At 48.1% G+C, this 24409-nt stretch overlaps 2 protein-coding genes across 4 annotated transcripts in view; one reads left to right on the top strand and one right to left on the bottom strand.

The window, feature by feature from the left end:
* The first annotated feature begins 560 nt into the window (after nt 1–560).
* LOC109562439 (serine protease 52-like) lies at nt 561–12378 on the top strand. The gene is made up of 5 exons (XM_070794412.1): nt 561–987; nt 4648–4840; nt 6619–6860; nt 8159–8301; nt 11931–12378. Exons 1-5 carry the CDS (start codon nt 906–908, stop codon nt 12198–12200), a joined length of 930 nt encoding a protein of 309 aa, XP_070650513.1. The 5' UTR covers nt 561–905; the 3' UTR covers nt 12201–12378.
* Nucleotides 12379–14532: 2154 nt separating this feature from the next.
* The window catches only part of MSRA (methionine sulfoxide reductase A), a 385655-nt gene continuing 375778 nt past the window's right edge, over nt 14533–24409 (bottom strand). For all 3 annotated transcript variants that reach the window (XM_070794410.1, XM_070794409.1, XM_070794411.1), the window contains one exon: nt 14533–15298. In XM_070794410.1, the coding sequence (XP_070650511.1) occupies nt 15134–15298 (165 nt within the window). In that variant the 3' untranslated portion in view covers nt 14533–15133. The remainder of the gene's footprint in view (nt 15299–24409) is intronic.

Below are 24409 nucleotides of genomic sequence, written 5' to 3' on the forward strand. Positions count from 1 at the left end.
ACCCATGTAGGGTGCTAGTTTTTAGTAATTATTTATAAAAACACCATAAGCATTACGTACCACACCACACATGTCTTAGTGTGGACATGTGTCTTCCTGCAATGGTGTTTTGATAAAAATGTGAATTCGTGCATACATGTGCTGGGATATTGGGAATTCTTGGGGATCTGAATGACAGTTGTGCACATGCTGTGTTCACCTGTTCAGAAGTTCAGGGCCAGCCATGGAAGCTATGTATATAAGCCAGGTGACCTTGGGAATCCTTTATTTATGCCCTGTTCCACCGTGTATGAACACATGCCCTCCAGGGCCCCCAAGTTTGCAAACACTTAAAGCTGCAATGAAATATTTCTCTCTGCTGAGCCCAAATTCATGTTGTTTTCCAAAGAACAGAGATAAGAGGCTGTGTCTCCCATTTCAGGCCCCCTCCTGGCAGAGAAAAGATTTGAGTTAGGTTGATGAATTCTAATGTAGGACTCTGAGCCTGTGCTCGCTCCACTGTGTCACCTGATTTGTTAGGATCAGCAGTCTTGGGTCCCTTCTGAAGAATACCTTCAGCTCTCTTTTTTCCTGCTGCATCAGTGAATCTGAGACGCCTTGATTTACAGGAGACCAGCTGGTGTGGAATCCTTCCACTCTGCTACCCGCCACCTCGCCAGTTCCACACTGACCTCTGCATCCCAGAGGACTGGCTCGTGGAATCATCAGCTTCCGGGCCAGGATGCCTCCTGGCTGTCTTGTCTGGACTGTGCTGGCTCCACCCAGTGCCCTATTGTGACCTGGGCAGCAGGCTGGGCTGTAAGACTGCAGGCACAGACAGCGAGGCCCTGAGGGGTCCCTCTGAAACTGCACGTGAGCAGTCCTACCTGAAGCCTCTCCATGGGCTTGAGTCAACGCCAGGGCCAATGACAAGATGGAGGGATGGAAGAGCCATGCTCCTGCTGCCGGTTGCCCTGCTGCTGCGCTGGCCACACAGCAGCCTGGAACGTAGGTCTCTGCCGGTGTTTGTAGTCTGCGCCTCTCCAGGGCTCTCGCTCCTTTGCCATCAGGTGTATCACCTGGGAGCTTGTTCAAAGGGTCAGGTTCTAGGATGCAGATTCTGTAGTTCTCGGTGGGATCCGTGGAACTGCCTCTCCAGTGAATCTGATGCCAGGGCCCCTGGACCAGACTTTCAGATCATTGCTCCCCACATACCCCCAACTGTGGAGAAGCCTGGTGTGTGTAACATCTATGTTAGGTACCAGTTTTCCAGAGTGAATGGCCAATGTTAGTAAATCCCTTGAGAAGGGTAACCAGCTGTCCATCTGAAGATGCTAACTAGCCCTGTCCTGCAGCTTTAAGGCCCCGTGTGATCCTTGAAAAGGAATTTCTCTGCTGTTTTCTCTTTGAAAACATTCTGAAGGATCATGTGGAGCCTAATTGGTCTAATGCAAAACATAAGTAATATAAGCTATAATGAAGGCAGTGTCTTAATACCTACTATGGATTCATCTCCCTGGGTCTGGAGAGCTTAGGGAGACTCGTGTTATATTTTCAATTTGTTGGTTGACAGTTAGCAAACCTCTATTACATGCTGGGAGCTGTTTATTTTTTTAAATTGGAGGATAATTGCTTTACAATGTTGTGTTGGTTTCTGCCATACAACAAATTGAATCCGCCTTAAGTGTACAACGTGCCCTCTCTGTTGAACCTCCCTCCCACTCCCATCCCACCCCTCTAGGTGGTCACAGAGCACCAGGCTGAGCTCCCCGTGTTATACAGCAACTTGGGAGCTGTTTTAGGAGAGAGATGTCTTTTGGTTTTGTCTTTGTTTTGGGTGTGTTGTGTGATCTTAGTTCCCTGACCAGGGATCAAACCCATGTTCCCTGTGGTGGAAGCGCAGAGGCTTAACCACTGGGCAAGCAGGGAAGTCCAGGAGAGAGATGTTTTATAGCAGAGAATGACATATTCAATTCCTACCCTTAAGGAGTTTTACTATCTAGTGTCTGGAGGGAAGTATTAATCTTAGAAATGAATAAATATAAGTTAATTCTGGTTCCTGTTAAATGGTATGAAACATATAAAACAGGCTAATGTGATGGGAGATCTGCAGGGGAGTGCTGAGACTGTCCTAGTAGGCAGTCATGGAAAGCTTTCCTGGGACGACAAGACTTGGGTGGAGACCCATCCTATGAGAAGGAAACCTATTTCCAAGCAGAAGTGACAGCAAGTGCAAAGGTCCTGAGCTGTGAATGAGTCCAGTGTGTTTTGGAGGCAGACAGGCCGGTTTAGTTGGAGCAGAGTGAATGGGGAGGGGTTGCTGGAGAAAGATGGGCTCATATAGGCACAGTGAGGACTTGGGGATTTTATTCCGGTGACAATGGGAAGCCATCAGAGAGTCTAACTGGGAGAGTGAAAAATGAGATGTGCTTGAGAAAGACATTCTGGCTGCTCCAGAGGATAGACTGTGGGGGTGCAAGAGTGGAAGTGGGGAGAAGCATTAGTGAGCAGGACAGGATAATAGCCAGGCTGGGTTTATAGCCACAGGGATGCAGAGGAGTGTCTGGCTTCTGTTTCAACATTGTTTGGTAATGTTGATGGAACTGGTTGCTGGGGAGTGAGAGAAAGAGAACTCAGGGATAACTCGAGCCTGATCTTCTTGCCTAAGCAAATAGATGGGTGTGGTACCATCCATAGAACTGTGCCAGGCTCATGAGAAAGACATAGAAGTGAGGTTAGGCAAGTAGACGGTTCAGTTTGGGCTGCTTTAATTTGAGGCTCCTCTTAGATGTTCTTAGGAACTATGGAATAGGGCAGTTGTTAAAGAGGGGATGGAGAAGGCAATGGTACCCCACTCCAGTACTCTTGCCTGGAAAATCCCATGGATGGAGGAGCCTGGTGGGCTGCAGTCCATGGGGTCGCTAAGAGTCAGACATGACTGAGCGACTTCACTTTTACTTTTCACTTTCATGCATTGGAGGAGGAAATGGCAACCCACTCCAGTGTTCTTGCCTGGAGAATCCCAGAGACGGGGGAGCCTGGTGGGCTGCTGTCTGTGGGGTCACACAGAGTTGGACACGACTGAAGCGACTTAGCAGTAAAGAGGGGGAGCTCAGCGGAGAGGCCTGAGGGTAAGCATGAGAGCTTTGAGTCTGTATAATGGTGATACTTGAACTTGGGCTGGGCTGGGCATTTGGCATTTCAGCCAAAATGCATAGGGAATAAAGTGGTCTGAGGATTCAGCCTTGAGTTTTGGAAGAGGAGGTGGATTCAGGGAAGCAGTATGAGAAGGAATGGCCACTGATGTCGGAAGATGACCAGCAAGGACATCCTCCCAAGGAAACACTGCACAGAGATAACCCCAGGTTGAACCAAGAGTCTTGGGCTCAACTGAGACTCCCTGATCCAGACTTGAATGAAACCAAATGTCATCCCTTTAAATTGATGTGACATGAAAAAATAGGCAGCAGACTGTGTTAATACTTATCTTTGTATTGAAGACGAGAGGACAGAGGCTCAGAGAGGTTAAATCAGTGGCTCTAAGATACACAGCTAGCAAACAGTGGGGCCAACTCAGAACTTCTGACTTCAAACCCTACTTCTTTCCCTCTTCACAGGTTCCCTGCCAGGTAGGAACTTTCCACGCTAAAATCCAGTCATGTTTCTCTTTCTCATGGTGACATATACTGAAAGGGTCTTTTTGGGGAAAAAAGATTTTCTGGGACATCCTGATGGTGCAGGCAAAGAAAAAATAAGTAAAAACCTAAGATGAGACCTCCCTATCTTAATCTGTTTGGTCACATCTCTGGATCTGGATCAATTAGTCACCTGGGAAAAAATCTAGAGTCTGCAGTAATTTCATTTCAGTGGGATTTGCAAGGGAAGATCTCCAAATTCCCCCACCAGGAGTTTTGCTCTGTGGTGCTGGCAGACGCAAGGCTTCATTCAGTTTTCTATCTGTAGATTATAGAAACCCCTTAGGATCCCAGCATGTATGTGTATGTGTTAGTCACTCAGTCATGTCTGACCCTTTGTGACCGCATGGACTATAGCCTGCCAGGCTTCTCTGTCCATGGAATTCTCCAGGCAAGAATACTGGAGTGAGTTGCCATCTCATTCTCCAAGGGACTCTCTTAAAATTCACAACCATGTGTCTCCTATTTTCCAAGCCAGTCCCAACTCTCATTTTCCACAAAGTTGAGCCATTGAGCATGCAAAAATATAGAAGAACTTTTGTACTTGCACAAAATTTTTTGTGTAAATACATTCACATTTCAATTTGCATGACCACTGATGGTCGCACTTAAACTGCGGTACTTAAAATCACATACCTCTTAAACAAAAATTCAGAATAGGGAAGCTAAAGTTTGCTGCAGTGTTTACATATAAGACTCAGAATTTAAAAAGTTATGTTTTATATTAAATATAAAATAAATAACATAATATTTAATATATATAGAATATGATATAAAATAAGAGGATGGACCTTCAGATTTCTGCATGGTTTTCCTAAAGATGTGGCATCAGACTTGCTCAGCTCCAGTATCGAGGGGCGAAGACCATATGGCGGCATGAAGCCTTACACAAGTATACAAATTCTGCCATTTGTTGTACTCTGCTGTGTGATGCCCTGGGTTTCTCCTCCCTCTTCCTGCTTCCTGCTCTTAGTGCAATGTGGCCAAAAAATGAACACTTCTGAGAAGTCTGAAGTTTTGGAAATCATAGGTGGGGTGCCTGCAAACATCAGAGATTTCCCCTGGCAGATACGTATCCTTGAAAACGGGAGTCATCTCTGTGGAGGATCGATCCTCAGTGAGTGGTGGATTCTGACCGCAGCCCATTGCTTCAAAAGCAAAAATGCGTAAGTGTTGCAGATAGAATTTTTTTTTAAGCAATGTAGTAGAATATTTGCCCTGTGCTGTTGTTTAGTCTCTCGGTTGTGTCTGACTCTTTGTGTGTCTACCCCATGGACTGTAGCTCGCCAGGTTCCTCTGTCCTTGGGATTTCCCAGGCAAGAATACTAGAATGGGTTTCCACTTCCTTCTCCAGGGGATCTTCCTCACCCATGGATCAAACCCGAATCTCCTGCATTGGCAGGTGGATTCTTTACCACTGGGCCACCAGAGAAACCCATATTTGCCTCTGTGCTGTGTGCTGTGCTTAGTCTCTCAGTCATGTCCAACTCTTTGCGACTCCATGGACTGTAGCCCACCAGGCTCCTCTGTCCATGGGATTCTCCAGGCAGGAATACTGGAGTGGGTTGCCATGCCCTCCTCCAGGGTATCATCCCAACCCAGTGATCGAACCCAGGTCTCCGGCATTGCAGGCAGATTCTTTACCGTCTGAGGAAGGGAAGCCCAAGAATACTGGAGTGGGTAGCCTATCCCTTCTCTATGGGGAATCTTCCCAACCAAGGAATCAAACCAGGGTCTCCTGCATTGCAGGATTCTTTACCATATGAGCTACCGGGGAAGCCTTTTGACCCTACATGCCTATTATCTTTTTGTATTATTTATATATTTTACATTATTTAACTTTAAATTTTAAATTACATTAATTATATTTTATTTGTATATCTACATATTTAATCATTTTATTTTTATAATTATAATTTATTTTAATTATATTAAAATTTAATTTATATTTAATTTATTTTAGTATTTATATTATTTTATACTTTATATTATTTATATTTTTAACATTATTTTGCCCCTACGTGCCTATTATTCATTCATCAGGCATAAAATAAAATACAAGGAGGTAGATACTTGTGTGGTTAAATATGATGCTTTGCAGGTAGAAGGAAGCTGTTCTCCTAGGACGCTGCACAGCTTGTTGTGTGGGTTCTACACTGCGGAGCAAATGTTCCTTTGCTAAGGAAAGGAACAGCAGTTTGCTAAGTGCATGTAGTCCTGTGGAGGGTCCTTTCCTAAGGATTGGGCTGACCATGACAGTGACCATGGAACTGGGGAATCCTAGAAGCAGTAGGCCCCGAGGGTAGGACACAGGCCTGGCTGCATGGCAGAAGGCATTGTCTGAGCGCCAGTCCACAAAATAGTATTTTTGCAAAACTTCTCATTTGTCTGTAATACAGCCAGTCCAGCTTTTCTTGCAAGTCAAGGTCAAGCCCCTCAATCACTTATGCCAGCAGTCTCCAACTTTTTGGCACCAGGGACCAAGTTTCATAAAAGACAATTTTTCCATGGACGGGGAGAGGGGATGGTTTGGGGATGATTCAAGTGCATCACATTTATTGTGCACTTTATTTCTATTATTATTACATCAGCTCCATCTCAGATCATCAGGCATTAGATTCCAGAGGTTGGAAACCCCTGACTTATGCATAGTATGGCTTCCTAGACATTTGTTGATGAAATCTACAGGTGAATTTTGCCCAAGTCTTGCCATTAGGTCAAGAGCTGGTTGGCTATAAAGCAGGGCAGAGGAGTCAGGTCTGGCTCCTCCTCCTTGGCTATGAGCCAAGTGCAGAGCCCTAGCTGCCCGACCCCTCCTCCCCCCACCTCCATCCCCAGGATCACAGTCTCAGATAGGGGAGGTGGGGCAGTTATTTTCTCCTACGGTTCAGTTTTCATCTTCCCACCACTTACCTTTCTCCTCTTTCTTTTATTTTGGAATAAGATCTACCTTGGAGGTCACACATGGTGAAGAAAATCTTGACACCCAGAACTTGACGAAGATAAAAGTGGACAAGCTAATTATTCACAATTATTTTGACAGTTGGTTCTACCTTAATGACATCGCTTTGCTGTTGCTCAAATCCCCTCTGAGCTTGGGTGTCAGGAAGGTACCCATTTGCCTTTCAGAGGTCACTGCCATAGAGAGATGGAGGAACTGCTGGGTGAGCGGGTGGGGCACTACCGGTGAGTGATTATGGCCCACCCCGGGGTGAGGGCTGGCACCCTGGCTGAGGATTGCAATGAGAAGCAGACTCTGGGGGCTCTGCTGGCCCTTGGAGGTCTACTTGGTGGACCTGGGCACTTCTGATTCTCAGTTAAGGTCCCACCATGAACCTTCTTGGTCTGCATGCCCATCCTTTCTGAGCACCCGTAGCAAGTTTCAGGTCCATATTGTGAGGTAGGAATCCCAAACAGGGCCTCAGGGAAAACCCAGGCAAACATATTCAGTGTCCTAAGGATGATCTGGAGGAATCTGGAGGGACATCCCAATAGGCAAAGGGGCTGGGCTCTGGGAAAAACACGCTGATGTCAGCCAGGGCAACTCTTACACAGTTGATGGAACCAGTTCTTCTCCCCTGTGGCTAAAATCTCAAACCACAGATCCAGGCCAAGATAGAGGAGATTCATTGAATATAAAATCATCCTTCTAGAGTCAACTCCTGCTGCTCGGTTCAGCCGACCCACACAGTGGTGTCCTCTTGTTTTCCTTCTTGGTTAATGCGACTTTCCCCATAATCATCAGGGAAAGGAAAAACAGATTCCACTTGGTGCTGTTCTTGCAAGGGGGCACCCGAATGACTCTACATGGATCCCCACATGGTCCCAGAGCTCAGAGCTAGGTTAGATTCCTTCTTGGGAATTGCCCTTAGAAGCCTTTCAGTAGCTTCAAAAAAAAAAAAAAGGCCACCTTCTTCATGTAGGGTTCCTCATGCTTCATTTACCTCATTTTCAATGAAACTCCTCTAGGATCCAGGCAGTGCTGTAGGCTCCAGGAGCTCAGCAACATACAAAGAGGAAAACATGCCCGTCTTTGAGAGTGGACATTCTAGGAGTTGGGCTCAGCTTGAGTGCATAGGCAGTGAACTCAGGGGCCCTGGCATGAAGTCCATCTTTTTGGGCCATGGGTCCCAGGACAGAATTTGTCACTGTGGGTTCTCTTTACATCCTCATGGATTTGAATCAAACACCTTTTTCGGATCCTAGCTGGAACCTGGCACCCTTGGCAGGACCAGAAGATGGCTCGCTGAGGCTGAAATCAATAGAAACCCAGTCCTTGGAGCTCTTGATTCACAGAGAGTGGGTTCAAGAGTCTCCTGGATAACCCACCTACTCCCTCCTTAGCCAATCCAAATTTGGGTTGTTCCCTGGGCCACGGAGCGGTTCCATGTTGTGGAGGTGAAAAGACATGATGTGGGTGGGCCCACCAAGGGGACCATGCAGTGCTCAGGGTCCTTTCCCCATCTGCTTCTTCTATGGGTCAGTTCCTCAGCGGAGTACGGAGATGGGGCTCCAGAAAGTCAACATCCAGCTGATCAAGTGGGAAACCTGCTTTGAGCTGATGCCGCTACTCACCAAGAGCATGCTGTGTGCCGGGGACCTTGAAGGTGGGAAGGATGCCTGCCAGGTAAAGCTGGGAGAGAGGCTGCCCCAGAAAGCTGGCTGAGAGGGTGGGATACCTGGCTTCCCTCTCTCTCCTCTGAATAGGAGGTGGATTAAAACAACAGAAACGTGTTGCTCTCACAGATACCAGAAGTCCCAAATCAGGGCATTGGCGGGGCTCTGCTCCCTCTCGAGGGTCTAGGGGAGGACCCTTCTTTGCCTTTTCTGGTTTCAGGTGGTTGCAGGCATTCCTGGGTTTTGCTTAGCCTGCAGGTGCATCCTTCTGCTCTCCGCATCCATCTTCAATAATGTAGGGGCATTATTCCAGTCTCTGCCTCTGTCTTAAAATGCCTTCTCTTCTGTGTCACTCTTTTCTTTTTTCTTATAAGGACACCACTCGTTGGATTTAGAACTCACCCTGAATCCAGAGTAATCATCCCCAAAGATCCTCAATTAGACCTGTAAAGACTCTCTTTCCAAACAAGGTCACAGTGATGGATACAAGGGGTTAGAACATATCTTTTGGGTGGACACTGTCAACCTGCTACAGATAAGAACTCGGGTCAGATGGCCTTCTCCCCGTGTGTCTCCTCTGATTCGTCTTCTTATAGGGTTGCCTAATAGTGTGGATTAGGGTCCACACTAATCCAGTGGGACTTCATCTTAAAGGAACTAATTACATCCACACAGATTCTATTTCCAAATAAGGTCAAATCCTGAGGTTCCAGGTGGACAAGAATTTGGGAGGGCTGCTCCGTGACCAAATGGGGGCTGTGCGGGGTAGTGGTTAGGTCCGCAGGCTGCCTAAGCTTCCCTTCTGGCTCCTCTACTCCCTGCCTGGGCTCCCCTCTGTGCCTTTTCAGATTTCCCTGTCTATAAAATGGGACAACTAAGGGTCTTTTGAGGACTTTCCAGGTGGTGCTAGTGGTAAAGAACTTGCCTGCCAGTGCAGGGGATGTAAGAGACACGGGTTTGATCTCTGGGTGGGGAAGATCCCCTGGAGGAGGGCACGGCAACCAACTCCAGTATTCTTGCCTGGAGAATCCTATTGGCAGAGGAGCCTGGCGGTCTATGGTCCATAGAATCGCAAAGAGTCAGACAGGACTGAAGTGACTTAGCATGCACAAGAGTCTTCTTAGGATTGCTGTGAAGATAAAGTGAGTCATGTACGAACGCATTTAGAAATGCACAGAGCAGAGGAGGGTCATGGTAAACAATACAAATACCGCCTTCTCCATCACCCTGTCTTACATCTGCTCAGTGCTCAACACCACACAGAGTACTTCCACAAATACACCTAAGGCTTGTGAACTAGCCCTGGGAAGCAGGCCTATTTCAGATGGGAAAAGGAAGACCAGGAAAGCTGACAGCCTTGCAGAGGACACACCAGGGAGATGTGGTGACAGACTCTGAGTTCTAACCAAGGCATGATGACCTCAGGGGGAAGAGCCATCTTTGGGGTTCCAATAGAAATGGGGCTCCAAAATGCAGCAGCTCCACAAAGATTCAACCGCCACAAAGATGCTGGGAGCTACTAGTGAGTGAGGCTTGCCATACATCACAGGGTGTGTTTTACAGGGGTCACTTCCTTCCCTTTACACAGCGGTCCTATGGGAGAGGTGCGATGATCACCAGCAAAAAAAATGAGCCTCAAAACATTGAAGGAAAAGTTCACATTCTCTCAACTAAGTATTCATCCTGGGGTATGAATCCAGGTCTGGCTCCAGAAATTTAAGTTCTTAACTACATCATTCAGCTTCCCAGGTGGCGCTGGTGGTAAAGAACTCACCTGCCAATGCAGGAAACCTAAGAGACATGGCTTTGATCCCTGGGTCAGGAAGATCCCCTGGAGAAGGAAATGGCAACCCACTCCAGTATTCTTGCTTGGAGAATCCCATGGACAGAGGAGCCTGGCGGGCTTCAGTTCATGGGGTTGCACAGAGTCAGACATGAATGAAGTGACTTCCCACACATACATCTTTCACATAGATGCCCTTCATCCCTAGAGAAGCGAGTATTATTCTTCATTTTAAAGAGAGATTATGGGAATTTCCAATGACGTCAAAGAATTAGGTAAAGAACAGTTTAGTTCAAATTAAGTTGATGGGCACAGCAATTTGTCCACAAAAACAATTTGGTTTTAAAAACTCCAACCCATATACTACTGGGGAGGTGGGGTTGTTTGTTTTGTATTTGGATTTTTGGCATGTCGTTTAAATGGTAATTCTTCTTGACTTTCCTGCGTGTCACTTAGTATTCTCAACAATAAATCTTTGTAAGCTGGGAGACGCTATGTGCTGCTGGATCCTCTTTCTGTAAAATAATAATGACGTGTCTGTGTATTTGCAAACAGGAGGATGCAGAAAGTTACACTGGACTAAGGAGCTGCCTCTTCGTGGCTGGAATTAGCAGTGTTGTTTATTTCACTTATTTATTTGAGCACACGTAAAGAAAATGCCAGGGGTAGAGGAAGGTGCGCAGTGAACAGGAAGTTTGCCTTTTATAATTGTTTTCCTTTTCACTCCCCAGAGAAATCACTGTCAACGTATTAACTATATCTTACCTTTCATACACAACTGTGTCCATTCTTATACATAAATTTACTTACTAATGTTATTATGAGTATTCTTTATGTTCTTTTTCCATATCTCAGTTTTCTGATTTTTTATCAAGATGCATGATTCTTTAATAGAAATTGTAAAATGGTGCAAAAGCTTTGGGGGCATGAAAGTTTGTGTGTTCCTTTGTTTTCATGTCAATGATGTCTGCTCCACCTGGGCTTTTGGGGGCAATCTCTTTCATGATGATTTGCTGCTGCTGCTGCTGCTAAGTCGCTTCAGTCGTGTCCAACTCTATGCAACCCCATAGACGGCAGCCCACCAGGCTCCCCCGTCCCTGGGATTCTCCAGGCAAGAACACTGGAGTGGGTTGCCATTTCCTTCTCCAATGCGTGACAGTGAAAAGTGAAAGTGAAGTCGCTCAGTCATGTATGACTCCTAGCGACCCCATGGACTGCAGCCCACCAGGCTCCTCCATCCATGGGATTTTCCAGGCAAGCGTACTGGAGTGGGGTGCCATTGCCTTCTCCATGATGCTTTAAGATTGGTAAATTGTTGAAAATTTGATGTCTTAAACCACAGTCTAACATTTTGACATGATTTTTGTACTTTCTGCCTTCTGAATATATAGTCTGTATGCCTGTTGTCTTAAACCAATGACCTATTGTAAAGCATAATGGGTTTTTGGTTTGGGTTTTTCCATTTTGCTATTGTGAACAACTCAGAGCAAAATGAAGCTTTTCCTGGGGAAACTGGAAGAATTCTGAAAAACAAAAAAGTGCTTAGAGGCAAAACAAATTTGGAAACCACTCCTTGGTACATCAAAATGAACGCATGTGACTGGACGATGATGCTGGATATTTACTTTTTTGACCAAATTGTCATTCATCGTCATTGCTTTTGACTAAATTGCTTGCTCCCTTTTCTGAGAGTTGAAGAGCTGGGAGCATAGTCATGGTTGGAGAGCCAAATCAAGATTAAAAACATCCACCCATCCAATGACACCGTGTGCTTTGTGCCAGATGCCACCCCTCAGTAGGCTGTAAGAGCAACCTGCTGCCACACCTTCCATATCCAAACAACTTTTCTCTCCTAGGGTGACAGTGGGGGGCCTCTGGTTTGCCAGAAAAAAACCAGGAAAAGCAAATGGTACCAACTGGGCATTGTCAGCTGGGGAGTGGGCTGTGGCCAGAAGAAACAGCCTGGAGTGTACACACAGGTGTCTAGTTACCTGTCATGGATTGAGACGAAGACCAAGCTGTCAAAAAGGCCCTACAAGCATGAGCCAGACTCTGGGTACAGTTTGCTTCTATCGCCCTGGGCCATCTTGGTACTGTATTTTCTGATGTTTCTATTGTCCCCGTGATTAAACATGCATTGGCTCAAAACCAAGTGTCCTTCTCAGCCTTTGAAGCAAGTTCAAGGGTGGGTTGTAGGTTGCCAGGATTCTGATACAATTAGCTGTGCCTGAAATAATCAGATACCTATCCGTGTGTGTTCATGCTCGGACACTCAGTCGTGTCTGGCTCTTTGTGACCCCGTGGACTGTAGCCCACCAGGCTCCTCTCTCCGTGGAATTTTCCAGGCAAGAATACGGGAGCCGGCTGCCATTTCCTCCTCCAGGGGATCTTCCTGACCCAGGGATCAAACTCGTGTCCCCTGCGCCTCCTGCATTGGCAGGGGGATTCTTTGCACCACCTGGGAAGCTCCGGTCATCTACCTATAGCAGTGCTTAAAATACAACCGGGGTGGGAGCTGGAGGCAGATTCCCGACTTGACCCTGAGGCCTCTCCAAGAGTTTGGATGGAGCATCTTTCCACGGGGAGTGGTCCGAGGATCTCTGAAATAGAAAGCCTGTTCTCTTTCTCTCTCACAATCAGGTCTCTTCTACAGCTTCTTTCATTTTCCATTTCTTTTGCTCCTGTGTGGAGAAATATTTCAACTCCGTGCTTCCTTCACTCATAGCTCATCCCTGAGACCTACGGACTTGGTCTCCAGAAAGGTCCCTGCCCTTTACCTTCCTTTGTCTCCACTTGGTTCGGAGCCCCAGTAAATGCTGCTGCTGGCTCTCAGAGACCACGAGTAACAACGCTGAGATTCAGGATCAGTGTGTCACTGACGCAGAAATGTCCTAGAGATGAGGTGGGAGAGAAACACACAGCTCATTGGGTTGTTTGCTTTTTTGTTATTGAGTTTCATGAGCTGTTTGGAAATTAAGCCCTTGTCGGTCCAATCATGGGTAGAAGATCTAAATAGATATTTCTTCAAAGATGACATACAGACGGCCAACAGGCACATGAAAAGATGTTCGACATCACTCATTAGTAGAGAAATGCAAATCAAAACTACGGTGAGGAATTGGTTTTAACCAGTCAGAATGGCCATTATTAAAATGTCTACAAATAGACATGCTGGAGAGGGTGTGGAGAAAAGGGAACTCTCCCACATTGTTGGTGGGAATTAAATTGGTGAAGCCACTATGGAGAATATTATGGAAGTTCCTGAAAAAAATTAAAAATAGAGTTACCATATGACCCAGTAATCCCACTCCTGGGCACATATCTGGAGAAATCTCTAAATTCAAAAAGATATATGCACCTGTATGTCTAGAACAGCACTATTTACAATAGCCAAGACATGGAAGCAACCTAAATGTCCCTGACAGAGGAATGGACACAGAAGATGTGGTGCATACATATACAACAGAATATCACTCAGCCACAAAAGAGAATGAAATAATGTTATTTGCAGTGACATGGATGGACCTGGGGATTATCGTACTAAGTAAAGTAAATCAGAGAGAGAAAGACAAATACCATATGATATCACTGCTATGTGGAATCTAAATGAACTTATTTACAAAATAGAAACGGACTCGCAGACATAGAAAACAAGTTTATGGTTACCAAAGGGGAAAGCGGGTAGGGGAAGGACGAATTAGAATACAATTTTTTAGTCTTCTTAACATGTCTTTAGAAGACTCAGCATGGTCTGGCTTTTCCTATTTCTCTGGGATACTTCTCCCTAATATCGTCCCCATTCACAACCATTGCAGCCCCACTGGCTTCTTTGTTCTCAAACACCACAAATTTTCCCCCGCCTTGGGCCATGTATACTTCCTGGTCTTCCGGGCTCTATCCAAGGGGGACCGTGTTCTATTTCTTCATCCACCTCCTGACCCCAGAATGCCGTTCTCTGCCCCAACCTGTGAGTTCATTTCTCCTTTGCACCATTCAGAGTACTCAGTCCTCAACTTACATGGCACCACCTCCCCTGACCCGCCTAGCTAAAACAGTTCTAAACCCAGCTCAGCAGCCCCCAGGCCCAACTTACTAGCTTATCTGATTTGCCATCTCCCTATCATTTGTGAGGACCAGAAATTATCTTACTTTTTCATGGGTTTACCTGTTTATTGCATGTGTCCTCTGCCCCTTGTCCTCAATACAGACTCTTAAGGGCAGGGATTCCATGTGTCTATTCTCTGCCTGGACTAGCCCCTGATGTGATGACTATAATAGGCAGATGGAAAACAGCTATTATTACTAAAGTTGCAAGGAGCTAGAGCTATACATGTTTTCTAAAGATTGCAATCAGATTTCCCATCTGGGGGAAAATGATACTTAGCCTTTGAGAGCTCTAAAATTTACAACACTTACAAGTATCCTACCTAAACAAGCAAAAGACAGATGAGACATCAGTTCGTATTAGCAGACCTTTATTAGAATAAGCATATGCCATAGCTGTGAGCAAAGCGTTAAAATTTATCAAGCTAACTCACAGCTTCTCCCTGCCATAAGGAGGGCGAAAAAGAGAGAGAAAGCCCCTTATACATGTATAGGATCAGTTAAGCAAAGTATTTCAGTGAACGATTCATTGAGGCTATAAACATCTGCAAATTTTAAGGCACTGAAGGGCAGGAGGGCTTTTGAGGAGGGCCGGCTGTGGTGAAGGAAGCCCTGACCTCTCCCCTCCCAACACATATTCTCCCAGCTTGGTTCCCTGAAGTCCAGGGCAGGCACCCAAGCACAAAAAAGGTGAACACTAATTATTCATTAACCTCAGACATCAAATGATCCAAAAAATTTCACCGCGGGCTCCTCCCACCATAACTTATTAGAAGATAAATCACACGTTATCAACTTGCCATGGCACTTCATGTAAATTACCCCTTAATAAACCAGATTTTTATGAATGCCTTTGTGCACTTCAAAAAATCCCTGGCGTGAACCACAAAAGAATTCTCCGATTTGTTGGAAGCATTTTTGCTGTGACCTCGAGGGCTGACCACATGGGGAGAAATTACTTTTTAATACCCAGGGGACAAGACACTCCGGTGCCCCCGAGGCCGCAGTACCCGTCGGGGTCCTTGCTCAGGTACTGCTGGTGGTAATCTTCCGCATAGTAAAAGGTCTGTCCCTCCCGGATGTCCGTGGTGATCAGGCCGAAACCATGCTCCGACAGAACCTGTGGAGAAAAAAGAGCCATCAGGACCAGATGCCGGGGATCCTGGGAATGAGGAGGGGCGGGGTGGGACGGGAGGGGCAGACACGTGGCCACAGAGGGGAGGGGGTGAGCAGTGGTGCTTGGGGCATGCGCTGGACCACTTCCCGCTGCGTTATCCTGAGCAAGCATCTCCCTCCCTGTGTCTCAGGGGTCTGGGGTTTCAAATCTGGGGTTTAATTTGTTTGTTTTCTGATTCTGAAATTTATACTCTACGCTCTACACTAGCTCTGCCCTCAGGGTGTTGGGAGCCCTTGTGTGGGTTCTGGCTGCCCTGGGGAGGAGGGGTCCCTGAGGGGACTCACTGCGACTGCAGTGGGGGGGGGCAGTGTGGCCCCTCTGCCCCAGCACGGGATGGACAGAGCATGGCCCCCTCGCTGGTTGTGGCTCTGGGCAGCAGGGACCCCGCCAGGACGCCCTGGAGGGCAGGGGCCACCTGGAGTCTGGGCTCTGCCCCTGCAGTCTGGAGCCTGGGGAGTGAAGTCAGGGGAGGATGTGGCCAGAGGGCCTGGTCGGCTCCTCACCGCCCTCTGTGACCCAGTTTAAGGCCTGGTGGCACCTGCTGCCAGGGAGAGGAACACAGTAAACACCAGTGGGGGAGGAGAGCCCAGCTATTTGGGGCAGGAGACGGATTAAGAAATAGACATTGTTCCCCGTGGATCTCCGCCTGTTTCCTCTCCCTTCTGGATTTCAGCTGTGCCCTAGTTCTTTCTTGGTACAGGCTGCTTGGGGTCTCTGAGCTCAAGGCCACAGTGACGCGACCTGGGTTCACACATTCCATTTTGGACGGGGGTGCAAGGCAGAATTCCAGCTTTTGTCTTTAAGAGGAGAGATCAGGATTTGACTGTTGTTGGTCCATTTAAGATGAAGTTGTCGAATTGGCCCAGCATGGGAAATCCAATTTAATTTTTGGCATGAGTCACTGAAGGGCTTCCCTGGTGGCTCAGACGGTAAAGAATCCTCCTGCAATGTAGGAGATGCAGGTTCGGCCCCTGGGTTGGGAAGATCCCCTGGAGGAGGGTATGGCAACACACTCGAGTATTCTTGCCTGGAGAATCCCATGGACAGAGGAGCCTGGTGGGTTATAGGCCATAGGGTCACCCAGAGTTGGAGACAACTGAAGCGATGGTCAATACCGAAATCAGATTGATCATATTCTTTGCAACCAAAGATGGAGAAGCTCTATACAGTCAGCAAAAACAAGACCGGGAGCTGACTGTGGCTCAGATCATGAACTACTTATTGCCAAATTCAGACATAAATTGAAGAAAGTAGGGAAAACCACTAGACCATTCAGGTATGACCTAAATCAAATCCCTTATGATTATACAGTGGAAGTGAGAAATAGATTTAAGGGACTAGATCTGATAGAGTGCCCGATGAACTATGGATGGAGGTTCATGACATTGTACCGGAGACAGGGATCAAGACCATCCCCATGGAAAAGAAATGCAAAAAAGCAAAATGGCTGTCTGATGAGGCCTTACAAATAGCTGTGAAAAGAAGAGAAGCGAAAAGCAAAGGAGAAAAGGAAAGATATGAGCATCTGAATGCAGAGTTCCAAAGAATAGCCAGGAGTGATTTAAAAAAAGCCTTCCTCAGCGATCAATGCAAAGAAATAGAGGAAAACAACAGAATGGGAAAGACTAGAGATCTCTTCAAGAAAATTAGAGATACCAAGGGAACATTTCATGCAAAGATGGGCACAATTAAGGACAGAAATGGTATGGACCTAACAGAAGCAGAAGATATTAAGAAGAGGTGGCAAGAATACACAGAAGAACTGTATAAAAAAGATCTTTATGATCCAGAAATCATGATAGTGTGATCACTCACCTAGAGCCAGACATCCTGGAATGTGAAGTCAAGTGGGCCTTAGAAAGCATCACTACAAACAAAGCTAGTGCAGGTGATGGAATTCCAGTTGAGTTATTTCAGATCCTTAAAGATGATGCTGTGAAAGTGCTGCACTCAACATGCCAGCAAATTTGGAAAACTCAGCAGTGGTCACAGAACTGGAAAAGGTCAGTTTTCATCCCAATCCCTAAGAAAGGTAATGCCAAAGAATGCTCAAACTACCGCACAATTGCACTCATCTCACACACTAGTAAAGTAAGCTCAAAATTCTCTAAGCCAGGCTTCAGCAATACGTGAACCGTGAACTTCCTGATGTTCAAGTTGATTTTAGAAAAGGCAGAGGAACCAGAGATCAAATTGCCAACATCCGCTGGATCATCGAAAAAGCAAGAGAGTTCCAGAAACACATCTATTTCTGCTTTCTTGACTATGCCAAAGCCTTTGACTGTGTGGATCACAATAAACTGTGGAAAATTCTGAAAGAGATGGGAATACCAGACTCCCTGATCTGCCTCTTGAGAAACCTGTATGCAGGTCAGGAAGCAACAGTTAGAACTGGACGTGGAACAACAGACTGGTTCCAAATAGGAAAAGGAGTACATCAAGGCTGTATATTGTCACCCTGCTTATTTAACTTCTATGCAGAGTACATCATGAGAAACGCTGGGCTGGAAGAAGCACAAGCTGGGATCAAGATTGCCGGGAGAAATATCAATAACCTCAGATACGCAGATGACACCACCCTTATGGTAGAAAGTGAAGAGGAACTAAAAAGCCTCTTGATGAAAGTGAAAGAGGAGAGTGAAAAAGTTGGCTTAAAGCTCAACATTCAGAAAACGAAGATCATGGCATCTGGTCCCCTCACTTCATGGCAAATAGATGGGGAAACAGTGGAAACAGTGTCAGACTTTATTTTGGGGGGCTCCAAAATCACTGCAGATGGTGATTGCAGCCATGAAATTAAAAGACGCTTACTCCTTGGAAGGAAAGTTATGTCCAACCTAGATAGCATATTCAAAAGCAGAGACATCACTTTGCCAACAAAGGTCTGTCTAGTCAAGGCTATGGTTTTTCCAGTAGTCATGTATGGATGTGGGAGTTGGACTGTGAAGAAAGCTGAGCACCAAAGAATTGATGCTTTTGCACTGTGGTGTTGGAGAAGACTCTTGAGAGTCCCGTGGACTGCAAGGAGATCCAACCAGTCCATCCTAAAGGATACCAGTTCTGGGTGTTCATTGGAAGGACAGATGCTGAGGCTGAAACTCCAATACTTTGACCACCTCATGGGAAGAGTTGACTCATTGTAAAAGACCCTGATGCTGGGAGGGATTAGGGGCAGGAGGAGAAGGGGACGACAGAGGATGAGATGGTTGGATGGCATCACCGACTTGATGCACATGAATTTGGGTGAACTCCAGGAGTTGGTGATGGACAGGGAGGCCTGGTGTGCTGCAATTCATGGGGTCGCAAAGAGTTGGACATGACCGAGCGCCTGAACTGAACTGAAGCAACTTAGCAAGGATGCATGAGTCACTGATCCATTCTTCCCTGAGAGCCTTCACCTTTCTGCTGGATCTCCTGCCAGTCCTCTGAGCCAGAATGAGGCCAACAGAGAATCTGATGCCGGGCAGGTGCAGGATTAATGAAAGGGGCCTCACCAAGGCTTGCGGTTTGGACACCACAGCTCAGACACAGGCAGTTTCCTTATAAGCATTAGAAAGGAAAATGGGGAGCCATTCTGACTTTGGGACAATCTTTTATAAACAAGCAATTATCAACGGTTTACCACGTGCCACACTCTGTGTTAATTTCAGCTTCACAATAGCATCTGAAGTAACAATAGTAACTATTACTATTGTCGGTATTTAAGTGTGTGTCCAGCACTGCGCTTTGGCCCCTGATGTCCTCAGCTTGCCCTGCTATTGCACAGGCTGCAAGCTGAAAGTGTTAGTTGCTCAGTCGTGTCTGACTCTTTGTGACCCTACGGACTGTACCCTGCCAGCCTCCTCTGTCCATGGGATCCTCCAGGCAAGAATACTGGAGTGGGTTGCCATTCCCTCCTCCAGGGATCTTCCCAACCCAGGAACTGAACTCAGGCCTCCTGTATTAGCATACAGATTCTTTACCGCCTGCGCCACCAGGGAAGCCATGGCTGCAAGTTGGGGAACTGCATTTCCCAGATCCTACCGCCAGCGCCCCAGTCTAGATCCCACCAGTGGCAGATGTGCACGCAACCCCTGGCAGGCAAATCCAAGGAGAAGCCGCCACCCGCCAGGTGTAGCTGTGAGCATGGGCACAGGAGCCGGCACAGAGCAGACCTGGGGCTCCGTCAGCTCCTCCTGAGAACCATGGGCTCTTGTGCTGAGGACAATCGCAGTCATCACAGTGATTCTAGCAATTTCTGTCACTTTTTGGTATCCCCAGATCCAGAGGTGCTGTTCCCTGACCTTCACTCCAACAGCCTTTCAGATCATTCTGGAGGCACCAAATTCTCTTTGTAAAACTACCCCCCCTTAAAATATCTCAAACATGTTCTGTTTCTGTGATGAACCTCAGCCAGTGAACATGGCCTTTGGTGCCAGAACTGTTTGCAGGAACCAAAACCTCCCTGCGCATCAAGACCAGGGTACTGGCTAACCATCCTGGTCAGACTTCAAGTCAAGAGTGGCCTCGTCATGAGTGCAGAGCACAGTGGCGCTCCGCCCTCCATGTGTGCTGCCAGGCATTCACTTCCAGGTCAGTAAGGTTTGCCTGTGAAGAAGGACCACTGACGGGCGGCTGGCTCTGCAACATGAGGTGGCTGTGGCCAGGGAACACTCTGGGGTGCGTGCTGTGCTCCGGGCACTACTTAAGAGCTTGTGAAAGAGGAAGATGTGGGGCTGGGACCTGACAAGCCTGGCCCAAGTTCAGAGAACCAGAGAGCTTCTCAGACTGACTTCAAATAGTGATACTAACGTCCTGTCTCTTGTAGCCAGAGCCAAGTACCAAATCAAAGGTTGGACTCTGAGGGTCTCAGACTTATGAGCAGAGTTCACACTCTCGCCAGTCTGCTGCTCAGCCACAATGGCCGGATTTTGACGCAGGGACCCTGGTCCCCACTCAGGAGACCCTAAGCTTTGACACGAGTCCCCATGTGCCAAGGTGACCTTAAATTCTGACCTGGCACCTTTCCCCGCCGAGGCCACGATGGAGCGCTCTGGATGAGAGTCAGCTTGCTCTGAGATTTGAGGATCTCAGACCAGGGCTGTCCCTGCTCACTCCCCACCCTGGCTCATCCTCTCTGTGGGTCACCTCCTCACTCAACACCCGCTCGGCATGGACCCCTCTCCCTCACAAACGGCCACCCTCCTGGGTCAAACAAGGACAACCTTCATAAGGCCCCGGAGCTCACAGCCGCCTTCTCCAGAAGCTTCTTTTCCCAGAGGCAGGGACCCGGCGGCAATGAGCGCTATTGCCCAGGCTCGGAGTGACCCTTACCCAGCACCACCCAAAGAGCAGAGGCCTTCAGGAGCTGCAGGGAGGAGGTATGGGGCGGGGGCCAGCACTACCAAGTTCTGCCACAAGATGGCAGACACCACACTCTCATTTGAGAGATGAGAGCCTGAGAATAAATGGCGATGAAAACCCACCGGAGACAGAACCGCATGCTGCCCTCCTGCACTTCCTGTTAGAGTAGGACATCCTGGACATGTCTGCTCTAGGGTGCAGGCCACCCCCGTGCACTGGGCCAGCGGCCTCTGGGCTGAAGCCTCGCTTAGCACAGGGCTATCCTCAACCTCCATCTGAAACTGAGGAGTGAGGACAAAATTGCACAAAAGATACTGGATGGAAAGACAGAGGAAGTAGGAAAACGAGAAACCCTGCCTCGTCCCTGGTTTCCCTCCTTCCCAGAGCCCTGGCCCTCTGCTTCCTCAGGTTCATCCTTAACAAGAGCAAGTCACTGCCCCCAGCCCCTCCCAGGGCCTGCCTCCTCTGGAGGGGTACACACACACAGAGACACGGGCACACACAGACACGGGCACACACACACCAGGGCCTGCCTCCTCTGCGGGGTACACGCACACACACGTGTCATTGCCCCCTGCCCCTCCCAGGGGCTACCATCCTCCAAGGGGTACACACTCACATGTACGCACACACAGACACACACACACGTGCACACAGAGACACACACTGGAGAGGCATGCACACACACACACACATACTGGAGGGGTGCACACACACGGACACATACACACACACAGACGCACACACAGATACACAAACGCACACAGGCACACACCAACACACAGACACACACACAGACACACACACACACACGCACCCTAGAGCACTGTAGGTGTGCTCTGATGAGCATCCAAGGTCAGGCACAGACGGCACCTGGCACCCTGGCGCGTGCTGACTTCGTGGCAGGCCTGGCCCACTTTCCTGGGGAAAAGGAGCCCACCGTCTTGCCCGCGGTAGGCAGGCCTCCACCTCCACTCCCTCCCACGCACGCCCTACTTCTATGGCTGTGCCGCCGTCTCTGGGGGGCAGGAAAAAGAGGTTGTTGGGGGGTGTTCACAGAGCTGGGCAGAGCTCCCTGCCCCCAGCGGCTCTGGGGCGGCTCTGGCCCCAGCCTGCAGAGGAGGTGGCCGGGCGTTCCCTTACAGATGTTCTGCCTGTGGGAGTGTCCTGGGCCTGACCTATCTTTCCAGGGCTGCCGGCAGGAAGCCTTTAACAAAATGAGTGAACACAAGACCACTCTGCTTCTGCAACCTGCTAACGAGCTCACTGTCAGCTTTGATTCTCCCAGCGTCTGGGGCTACTCGGCCTACTGTGAGGGAAAGACAGACTCTGACGCCACCCTGAATGCCTGCCTGGAGGATCCACAGGCGGGGCCTGACGAGGACAGATACCGAGGCAGAGAAGCAGCCTCAGTCCCAAGTCTCTGTACTCAGTGTCTCCAAAGGGCTTCTCCACACACTCTAGCCCATGAAGAGGAAACAATTATTTCTATTATTTCTCAGTGGAGGACAGTGAAGCCCAGGGAGAGAGGAGGCTTGTCCACAGCCACTTACAGCTGAGCTCTGATGAGAACCTGTTGTTGTTCAGTCCGGAAGTTGGGTCTGACTCTTTGCGAGTCCGTGGACCACAGCACGCCAGGCTTCCCTGTCCCTCGCCATCTCTCGGAGTTTGCCCAAGTTCATATCCATTGAATCAGTGATGCCATCCAACCATCTCATTTTCTGTCTACCCCCTCTCCTCAAGCTTTTCCAGCATCAGGGTATTTTCCAGTGAGCCAGCTGTTTGAATCAGGTGGCCAAAGTATTGTAGCTTCAGCTTCAGCCGAAGTATTGCAGCTTCAGCTTCAGTATTTTGGAATATTCCTTCCAAAGAGTATTCATGGTTGATTCAGATGAGAACAGATTCAGATGAGAACCTGTCCCCTGACTATTTCCAGCACTGCTGCAAGAACACCTCAGCCAGATGAAGGTGCTACCCACAACCCCTTAGGAGTTATTTTAAAATCTCCAAAAGAGACCTAGGCGCCCATACTTCGATCACATCCCCCTACCCTGCTCACATCCCTGTGACTCAAAAACATGCAACATATTTCTTGGTCATCTCACTTATTTTTTTTTTAATTGTGGTAAAATCCACATAACTTCAAGTTCTCCAATGGAGAACTTAACCATTTTTAGGTGAATCTTAATTTCAATCACAGTTTAAAGACCCAGTGAAAAATGGCTCTGTTGCCAGTGAGAAAGTCACCAGGAAGCGAAGAAGGTGCCTGCAGTTCAAACCTCATCAGATGCATATGTTTAAAGCTGCCTGATCCAAGCAAACTCCACCTCCTCCACCCACCAAAGGAATTCAGCCATGTGTTCGGTTTTGATGTAATTATTTGGAACATGTAAGTGTGTTTCATGTTATGATCACTTTCAAAAGATATTTTCATGGGAAGAAATTAGTGTCCTAGAAGTGAAATCCAGTTTTTGATACAGAGCTCACAGGAAATGAGGGGCTGACTTTTAACAAATCAACCAGAGACTGCTGCCTAAGGCCAGTCAGCTCTGCCTTAGAGAGAAAGGCTCCGGGCAGGAGAGGAGGAGGCCGGCCTGAATGCCGCCCTCTAGTGGCGGCAGGGAGCATGTAAAGGCACAGCCCCTCCTCAGTTCCTACTTTGCTTTTCTGAACGGAGAGCCCTTCAGTTTCTTCCAGATCTCATTCCATCGAATCCTGTGCTATGTTTTCATCGTGCACACACGTGCGCGCACACACACCATGCACGTTTAATAAGCTCAGTCAAAGCCAATGCCCAAGTCAGCAGTTTTATTCCACCGGCAGCTTCGGGCTGGCCAGATTGCCATCAATAAAAAACTTTGGGGGAAAGGATATAAAGTGACTGGCACGGCTTTTAAATAAAACTACTATGAAGAAAAACACCGTCTCTTCTGGGCTGAGCAGAAGCACGCGTGTTTGCGGTTCAGCACCGCACAAGCGCAGGTACACGTGGGGAGAAGTTGTGCCATTGACCACAGAGGTTCAGCTTCATCCACCAGGAGGAGGGGACAGGCTCACTGCCTCCAGCATCAGAGAGGACCCCGGAGTGACAGGGGCTCTAGGTCCTGGAACCACGGACACCCCCATCCACCAGTGACCGTCACCACTTGCAAGGGCAAGTGGAAGATCCTGGGACAGCAACGACGCGCCATGGACAAGTAGGATGCTCCAGGGCTGAAGCCTTCGTGAGACCTGGTCAGAGCTGCCCTGACCCTTCCGGGCTCCGAGAAACTAAGGGAGTCACAGGAGACCACGAAGTGACACAATTAGATCTAATTCGGCCCCTGAGCCAAACCTGCTTATGCAGATGGTGGCCTCTGGATGGAAGGACTCTGGCTTCTTAGAAGAGCTGCCCCACCCTCGTGCTCTCTCCTTCTCCAGACTTTGCGGTTGGGTCGCACCGTCTGTGGTTTCGTTATCTAGTCCTCTCTGCCCGCCTTGCCCTCGAGGTGAACCACGAGTGTCTTCTGTCTGGCAAGGAGGTTTTTCTTGGTTTGTGACACAAGCCGAGAGCGCTATGAGCTGAGTTCAGTCTCTGCAGAGGTGGGTGAGGGGAAGGAGTTCAGTTTCGCCAGGAAGGATTCAACGCTTTCCCCTTGGCCCTCAGAGTGTCGACAACGGTGAGACGTGCAGAATCCGGCCGCCTCCCCAGACCTACTGAATCAGGATCTG

Source organism: Bos indicus, chromosome 8 (genome assembly GCF_029378745.1).
Source record: "Bos indicus isolate NIAB-ARS_2022 breed Sahiwal x Tharparkar chromosome 8, NIAB-ARS_B.indTharparkar_mat_pri_1.0, whole genome shotgun sequence".
NCBI classification, from domain to species: Eukaryota; Metazoa; Chordata; class Mammalia; order Artiodactyla; family Bovidae; genus Bos; species Bos indicus.

Bases quoted from the DNA above. Each gene is read 5' to 3' on its own strand.
- LOC109562439 (XM_070794412.1), top strand. From the start codon at position 906: ATGACAAGATGGAGGGATGGAAGAGCCATGCTCCTGCTGCCGGTTGCC. The intron at 988-4,647 runs GTAGGTCTCTGC...TCCTGCTCTTAG, and splicing joins GCCACACAGCAGCCTGGAAC to TGCAATGTGGCCAAAAAATG. The intron at 4,841-6,618 runs GTAAGTGTTGCA...TTTTGGAATAAG, and splicing joins TGCTTCAAAAGCAAAAATGC to ATCTACCTTGGAGGTCACAC.